General features: G+C 40.6%; 1 protein-coding gene across 1 annotated transcript; it reads left to right on the top strand.

Annotated features, from left to right (window-relative positions):
- The first annotated feature begins 6,542 nt into the window (after positions 1–6,542).
- On the top strand, positions 6,543–7,839 carry LOC125532900. The gene is made up of 3 exons (XM_048696764.1): positions 6,543–6,854; positions 6,955–7,027; positions 7,322–7,839. The coding sequence occupies exons 1-3, from the start codon at positions 6,543–6,545 to the stop codon at positions 7,837–7,839; spliced, it is 903 nt and encodes a 300-aa protein (XP_048552721.1).
- Positions 7,840–8,850: the final 1,011 nt, after the last annotated feature.

Genomic DNA, 8,850 nt, shown 5'->3' with positions numbered 1-8,850 from the left:
TCTAATGGGTATACGCATATTTTAGTTGTTGTTGATTACGTTACTAACTGGGTAGAAGCTATTCGAACTAGTAGTGATGATCATAACACTTCTATTAAGATGTTTGATGTCTACTACACAACCTTCTTATTGTAGACAATGTTGGGCCTCCAAATGCAGAGGTTTGTAGGACAGTAGCAAATTTCCCTCAAGTGGATGACCTAAGGTTTATCAATCCGTGGGAGGCGTAGGATGAAGATGGTCTCTCTCAAACAACCCTGCAACCAAATACAAAGAGTCTCTTGTGTCCCCAACACACCCAATACAATGGTAAATTGTATAGGTGCACTAGTTCGGCGAAGAGATAGTGATACAAGTGCAATATGGATGGTAGATATAGGTTTTTGTAATCCGAAAATATAAAAACAGCAAGGTAGCAAGTGGTAAAAGTGAGCGAAAACGGTATTGCAATGCTTCGAAACAAGTCCTAGGGTTCATACTTTCACTAGTGCAAGTTCTCTCAACAATAATAACATAATTGGATCATATAACTATCCCTCAACATGCAACAAAGAGTCACTCCAAAGTCACTAATAGCGGAGGACAAACGAAGAGATTATTGTAGGGTATGAAACCACCTCAAAGTTATCCTTTCTGATCGATCTATTCAAGAGTCCGTAGTAAAATAACACGAAGCTATTCTTTCCGTTCAATCTATCATAGAGTTCGAACTAGAATAACACCTTAAGACACAAATCAACGAAAACCCTAATGTCACCTAGATACTCCAATGTCACCTCAAGTATCCGTGGGTATGATTATACGATATGCATCACACAATCTCAGATTCATCTATTCAACCAACACAAAGAACTTCAAAGAGTGCCCCAAAGTTTCTATGGGAGAGTCAAGACGAAAACGTGTGCCAACCCCTATGCATAAGTTCACGAGGTCACGGACTCGCAAGTTGATCACCAAAACATACATCAAGTGGATCAAATGATATCCCATTGTCACCACAGATAAGCACATGCAAGACATACATCAAGTGTTCTCAAATCCTTAAAGACTCAATCTGATAAGATAACTTCAAAGGGAAAACTCAATTCATCACAAGAGAGTAGAGGGGGAGAAACATCATAAGATCCAAATATAATAGCAAAGCTCGCGATACATCAAGATCGTGCCGACTCAAGAACACGAGAGAGAGAGAGAGAGAGAGAGAGAGAGATCAAACACATAGCTACTGGTACATACCCTTAGCCTCGAGGGAGAACTACTCCCTCCTCGTCATGGAGAGCGCCGGGATGATGAAGATGGCCACCGGAGAGGGATTCCCCCCTCCGGCAGGGTGCCGGAACGTGTCTAGATTGGTTTTCGGTGGCTACGGAGCTTTCTGGCGGCGGAACTCCCGATCTAGGTTTCTTTCTGGAAGTTTTGGGTTATATAAGAGGTGTTGGAGTCGCGAACAAGGCAGAGGGTCTCTAGGCTGTCCACGAGGTAGGGAGGTGTGCCCAGGGGGTGGGCGTGCCCCCACCCTCGTGGGCAGCCCGGGACTCTTCTGGCCCAACTCTTTAACTCCCTGGCCTTCTTCTGGTCCAAAAATAAGTTCCGTGAAGTTTCAGGTCAATTGGACTCTATTTGATTTTCCTTTTCTACGATACATAAAAACAAGGAAAAACAGAAACTGGCACTGGGCTCTAGGTTAATAGGTTAGTCCCAAAAGTCATATAAAATAGCATATAAATGCATATAAAACATCCAAGGTTGATAATATAATAGCATGGAACAATCAAAAATTATAGATACGTTGGAGACGTATCAAGCATCCCCAAGCTTAATTCATGCTCGTCCTCGAGTAGGTAAATGATAAAAACAGAATTTTTGATGTGGAATGCTACCTAACTTATTTACCCATGTAATTCTCTTTATTGTGGCAAGAATATTCAGATCCGAAAGATTCAAGATAAAAGTTTAATATTGACATAAAAATAATAATACTTCAAGCATACTAACAAAGTAATCATGTCTTCTCAAAATAACATGGCCAAAGAAAGCTATCCCTACAAAATCATATAGTCTGGCTATGCTCTATCTTCATCACACAAAATATTTAAATCATGCACAACCCCGATGACAAGCCAAGCAATTGTTTCATACTTTTTATGTTCTCAAAATTTTTCAATCTTCACGCAATACATGAGCGTGATCCATGGACATAGCACTATAGGTGGAATAGAATGGTGGTTGTGGAGAAGACAAAAAGGAGAAGATAGTCTCACATCAACTAGGCGTATCAACGGGCTATGGAGATGCCCATCAATAGATATCAATGTGAGTGAGTAGGGATTGCCATGCAACGGATGCACTAGAGCTATAAGTGTATGAAAGCTCAAAAAGAAACCAAGTGGGTGTGCATCCAACTCGCTTGCTCACGAAGACCTAGGACATTTTGAGGAAGCCCATCATTGGAATATACAAGCCAAGTTCTATAATGAAAGATTCCCACTAGTATATGAAAGTGATAACATATGAGACTCTCTATCATGAAGATCATGGTGCTACTTTGAAGCACAAGTGTGGTAAAAGGATAGTAGCATTGCCCCTTCTCTCTTTTTCTCATTTTTTTGTTTTTTTGGGCCTTCTCTATTTTATGGCCTCTTTTTCTCTTTTTTTTTATTTTTCGTCCGGGGTCTCATCCCGACTTGTGGGGGAATCATAGTCTCCATCATCCTTTCATCACTGGGGCAATGCTCTAATAATGATGATCATCACACTTTTATTTACTTACAACTCAAGAATTACAACTCGATACTTAGAACAAAATATGACTCTATATGAATGCCTCCGGTGGTGTACAGGGATGTGCAATGAATCAAGAGTGACATGTGTGAAAGAATTATGAAAGGTGGCTTTGCCACAAATACGATGTCAACTACATGATCATGCAAAGCAATATGAGAATGATGAAGCGTGTCATAATAAACGGAACGGTGGAAAGATGCATGGCAATATATCTCGGAATGGCTATGGAAATGCCATAATAGGTAGGTATGGTGGCTGTTTTGAGGAAGATATATGGTGGGTTTATGGTACCGGCGAAAGTTGCGCGGCACTAGAGAGGCTAGCAATGGTGGAAGGGTGAGAGTGCGTATAATCCATGGACTCAACATTAGTCATAAAGAACTCACATACTTATTGCAAAAATCTATTAGTTATCAAAACAAAGTATTATGCGCATGCTCCTAGGGGGAGAGATTTGTAGGAAAAGACCATCGCTCGTCCCCGACCACCACTCATAAGGAAGACAATCAATAAATAAATCATGCTCCGACTTCATCACATAACGGTTCACCATACGTGCATGCTACAGGAATCACAAACTTTAACGCAAGTATCTCTCAAATTCACAACTACTCAACTAGCATGACTCTAACCTCGTTTGGATGCTGGGTATCCCCCCGGGATCCCTGCCTGTTCCCCGGGCCAGGAAACCACGAGCCAACTCAGCCCGGGGTGATCCACCGGCGCATTTGGAGGCCCATGACCGAGGGTTAGCCCCGCCCATTCCGCGACTTTTCCCCGAGAGGGCCTTCCACGTCTGCGTTGGTCGGGGAGGAAACCCTCGCTCGCACGATCTCCCGAACGAGAGGCGGCGGCAAGATCCACGAACAACGCACCACCACGCTCCGCCCTCCTCCGTCCAACGCTCCACCGGGCAACACGCACCACCGCCCTACACCTCCACGCCCCGCTCCTCCAGCGGGGGCGACGGCGATGGTGACCGGGGGCATCATTCTCCCCCTTCTCGAATCTCGTCTCTGCCTCAAAGCTTCACTCACCTCCGGCGAAGACGACGGCCAGAGGTCATCCTCCTCTTTCTCACCAAGGTTATCCCCTCCTCCTCCTCTTCCACTCACCATTTTTCTTCGCCATGGTGATTTCTTTTTCTGCTACACAAACTGACGACCGCCTGTACAGATTGAAGGACCTCCTCTCCTGTCTGAGATTTGTACCCAAGTTAGCAACTGTACTGAAGAACATCGAACGTTTTGCAGTGCATCTTACTGTCTTGAACTCACAAGTGAGCACAACCACCTTTTCCTCCCTGACATGCTAATCTATATGCACAATGTTCTAGTATATTGTGAAGAAGGCAAATTTGTTTATGGGTGGGTTCAGTCAAGGAGGTGCTTGACCTGGGAGTATTATCTTATCATCATGTACTAGAAATTCAGTATAGGATATGATGAATTATTTAGTGCCCCCATTCTTATAAGCAATTCTTAGTTTTGCTTGACCCCTTTGTTTACCCTATGTATGTTGCCAGCTAATCAATCCGAACCCTTTAACATGTACCATATGTATGTTGACTACAAACTGAAACAACATGCGCCAATTTGTGGTTCACCGCGTGAATTGCTAAGCTGCGGCCGATCATGTTTTGCTCAATGGTCGTCGATCTTGCTTTGCTCTCTGGAAGTGCATGTAGAAGAGTTACATATATTGTTTGCCAAATTGTTACGTGAAACCTGGGAATAATAATAGCTTACCATGTAGAGTAACAAAGTCATTTCATTGTGTTTCGTTTTATAGTTGAAAATGGAGTGGTATACAGGAAGAATGGCCTATGTCCTATACTCACACGCTGCATCTGATTGATCCTAGCTTATCTGGTTGTGAAACCAACAAATATTTTGTTTGGTTTGTCTGACTGATGAGTGACCATTGATTTCTAGTAGGTGCTGATTTGTGGGTCTGCTTTGACATTAGAAGTTGGCTTTATCCGAAGACTTTGTGTTCAATTGCTTGGTGCCTTTTGATTCATCTGTCATTGAGAAGTTTGCACTCAGAGTAAGAAAGGTATGTGACGTAGTCATCCCTGGTCATTGAGGAAGCTTAAATTATGCAAAACTACTGCTCTTGTGGTGTTATTTTCTCTGCCTAGTATTGAAAGTGGTCTTATTTTAGTATATGGGAAAACTAATGCTCTAAATTATGTACGTAGATGTTACAATAGAAATGGTATTATCTTTGTATTCACTCCTGAGCTTTCTAGGCTCCTAGCTATTGGTTCTTTGCAGCCATAATAGAGATGCTATTATTATTGCTTTATTTATAATTATTATCGTTGTATTAATCTTGTTTTCATTGGGTATAATAGTGATGGATTCTAGGAGAAATAAAATTATTAAGAAATAAAATTATTAAGATTATTATGAACTATTTTTCCTTTTGGTTCCCGCTTTATATGCTTCCCTTTATGAGGAAAAGCATCCAGTTCACACGTCATCTTTATTCGGGGCTGCAAAGGTTAAGGAAATATTAGAAGGCCACGAGAGTTGGTCTAGGGTTGAGTTTCGGATGGAACCTGAGATTTTTAAGTCTATCGTGGATTACCTTAGAAGAGAGAATCTATTGAAGGGCACGTCGCGTGTTTCTGTCGAGGAGCAGTTGGCAATGTTCATGTACATGATTTCGCACAATGCTAATAATCAAGATCTACAAAAATACTTCCAACACAGCACAGAAACAATTCATAGGAAGATAAACAGGATTTTTGACTTAATTCCAACTCTAGCCCAAAGATTTATAAAGATTCCAAGTTCACTCCAGCCCCATCCGAAGATTGTTTCGAACAATCGCTATTGGCCTTATTTCCAGGTGAACCACTACACACACATCTCCATATCAATGGAATTTTTGAAAACTTCTCCACATAGATTTCTAAACCTACCAACTTTTTTGTTTCTTTTTCAATGTGCAAAACTGCATTGGTGTTATAGATGGAACACATATCCCCATCACTATTGCTGAAGATAAGCCCCCCCCCCATTTAGGAATAGGAAAGGAACCCTCTCACAGAATGTCATGGTTGCATGTGATTTTGATTTGAATTTCACATTTATTTCATGTGGGTGGGAAGGGTCTGCATCAGATGCAGGAGTTCTTCGTTCTGCTATTAGAAAGGGGTTTCATGTGCCAGATGGAAAATTTTATCTCGTAGATGGTGGATATGCAAACACGCCTTCTTTTCTTGCACCATATCAAGGAGTTCGGTATCACCTGAGTGAATTTAGGAGGCGGCGCTCATCTAATACGGGCTATGCCGACCATAGGGAGCTGTTCAACCATACCCATGCAATTCTCCGGAACCACATCGAAAGGAGCATTGGTGTTCTAAAAAACGTTTCCCTATCTTGAAAGTGGGCGACCACTACCCAATAGAGTCACAAACCAAGATTCTGGCGGCATGTGCTGTATTCCATAACATCATTAGAGCTCAAAGTGGTGATGAGGCATGGTTGGATCACCAACCACCGTTAATTCCACCAGAAACATATGTTGATGTTCCAGAGGGAGATGATGTCAACCAACATCATCACAATGAGGCAAACAATGGAAACACTCTTAGAGATTAGATCGCAATGCAAATGTGGGTTGATTATAACAACTAGTCGGACATGAGTTTATTTTGTAAAAAAAATCTCACATTTTCTTAGGTAAAGTAGTGGTAGAGAGAAATTTAACTAGTACCCCATTGTTGGTTCAATAATGTAGCAATGGCAGCGCCTAGGGCATCTTGGGACCATGCATATGAGAAAGGTCTTGTTGATTTAATGCTTGACCACAACAATCCCATCTATCGAGGTCAAAATGGGTGGACTGCTGAAGGGTGGACTAGAATTACAAATACATTCAATCAGAAATTTCCACTAGCTAATTTCACCAAGCAACAAATCCAAGAGAAGGTTAAGGATTTAAAAGGAAATTATAAGGCAGTGAGAAACTCTCGGAAACAGAGCGGCACAGGATGGGATGATACACTTTGCATGATCATCGCTGAACCTGTAATATGGGATAAACTTATCAAGGTTAGCTCTTTTCTTGATATATTGTTTGTTCACTGCCATTTATGCTCTTCAAGGCATTGTTTTATTGATCCCAACCATACAATGTTGTTGCATTCAATAGGATAATGCAAGGATAAAGAAGTTCCATTCAAAACCATTCATGATCTTCAAGTCATTGGCTTTACTACATGAAGGTGTGTTTCCTGTATCACGTGTTTCCGTCGACCCTACATATTAAATCCTTTTCATTCTTGCTTTAATTATATAGTATTTGGGAGATTGTTGAGATACCTGTATTTTTTCATGTGTTTCCATCGACCCTGCTTGAGTGCTCTTTTTCTTTCTAAAAAGTTGTACGATGAAGGACCAAGTTATGTGTATATATACTTTCTTTCTGGAATGGGTGGCAGTAATATATGTATTTGCAATTATAGATGAATCTGATGTTTCTATGAGAACATGTTGATATGTTTGTTTTTTTGGAGCAGGAAGTGTTGCTTCAGGAGACTTGAACTTTGTATCAATTCCGCAAGTGGATCTCACAAGCGATGCCATTTCTCCTATGGATTCCTCTACCAATGATTTGAACCGTATCTCCTCTACCAATGTTGATGATGGTATGTCCTCGTCTGATCTACAAGGGCAAGGGGCATCAAGAAGAGATGAACCTAAAGCTACAACATCTACCAACTCTGAACAAAAGGGAGCACTGCTTGTGAAAAAGAGGAAGCAAAGCCAGATCGTTGTTGTACTTGAGGATTACATGGATTTTCGAAAGAAACAATCTACAAAACTGGTTGACGAGTTGAAGGAATCAAAGCCAGATGACATGTTCCCGATTGGAAACTGTGTGTCTGCGCTAGAACCAATGGAAGATCTATCAATTGCAGAAAAAGCAAAGGCACTGCGGCTTTTTAAATACCCAATGAATCGAGAAATATTCATCAATACCAAGGACTCAAATCTTCGGCTTTATTGGTTGAAGGAGGAGATTTCTGAGATGTAGATAGCATAAGGTGTGTAACCAGTTCACCTTCTTGTTTTGCACTACATCCATTTATATTTATTTACTTTGTGGCATTATTGACTGGAGCTTTGTATAAGCTTGTTTCTCTCTGTTAATCGATGATAGATAAGCAAAGACAAAACACACTTCATTCTTTTAAAACTGACTAGAAGAGCCACACATTTGGAGAAATGTTACTGCCTTTTGTTTGGTAGTTTCTGTGTACCTTTACAAGCTTGTTAGTGATACTTAATTTGGTGGCCTCCTCCCATTGGTTTCACCTCCTATTGCCTCATAACTCACCTCACAGCAATATATTGCCCTGTTCATCTGGAGACTTTTTCAAGTAAACAAATTGGGTTACTGGACAGCCTTGTGATTGCGTTCCTAAACTATATTTGGAGTCTTGATTTTTTATGCACAGTGCACAAATCATATGTTGGTTGATACTATTTCATTAGTTTGCTTATAGTACAAAAGAGTGTTGTGAGATTCTGAACTGATGCTAGCTAACTTATTTCTTTTTGTCATCCATCCAGCATCAAGTTGTGGTACAGGATGTCAAGGAAGGAGTGGAGAAAAGACCGGAGTAGGATGTGATTGTTGCTTTGTGGCCCATCTTGTTCAAAAGTATCCCTGCGTTGGACATGGCAACTTATAATCCAGAACTTTTTATAGCGCACAAACTTGACGATGTATCAATAACTCTTGTAATGATTGCTTTTATTTCCGCACATGAAAACGGCTTAGGCCAATGCTCGATCATCGTGAAATGCAGACTGATATCTTAAGCTTGATGGAGTGATGGATAAGTTGTAGTAATATTTTTAAAATTCTAGTTGACATGAATTATGAACCTTTGTTATGTGCCTGTGATTTTTGTCGTTTCTTAGAATTATTTCTGGAATGTGATTTTTGTTGTTTCTCAGAATTATTCATGGAATTTTTTATCTATGATTTGGTTGTTTTCCAAAATTATCTGTAGAATTTTTATGTAATATCTGCTATATT

This window comes from Triticum urartu, chromosome 1 (assembly GCF_003073215.2).
Source record: "Triticum urartu cultivar G1812 chromosome 1, Tu2.1, whole genome shotgun sequence".
Classification (NCBI taxonomy): domain Eukaryota; kingdom Viridiplantae; phylum Streptophyta; class Magnoliopsida; order Poales; family Poaceae; genus Triticum; species Triticum urartu.
Note: the sequence above shows the minus strand (reverse complement) of the source record. Positions and strands in the feature narration are given on the sequence as shown.

Bases quoted from the DNA above. Each gene is read 5' to 3' on its own strand.
- LOC125532900 (XM_048696764.1), top strand. From the start codon at position 6,543: ATGGCAGCGCCTAGGGCATCTTGGGACCATGCATATGAGAAAGGTCTT. The intron at 6,855-6,954 runs GTTAGCTCTTTT...TGCATTCAATAG, and splicing joins TATGGGATAAACTTATCAAG to GATAATGCAAGGATAAAGAA. The intron at 7,028-7,321 runs GTGTGTTTCCTG...TTTTTGGAGCAG, and splicing joins ATTGGCTTTACTACATGAAG to GAAGTGTTGCTTCAGGAGAC.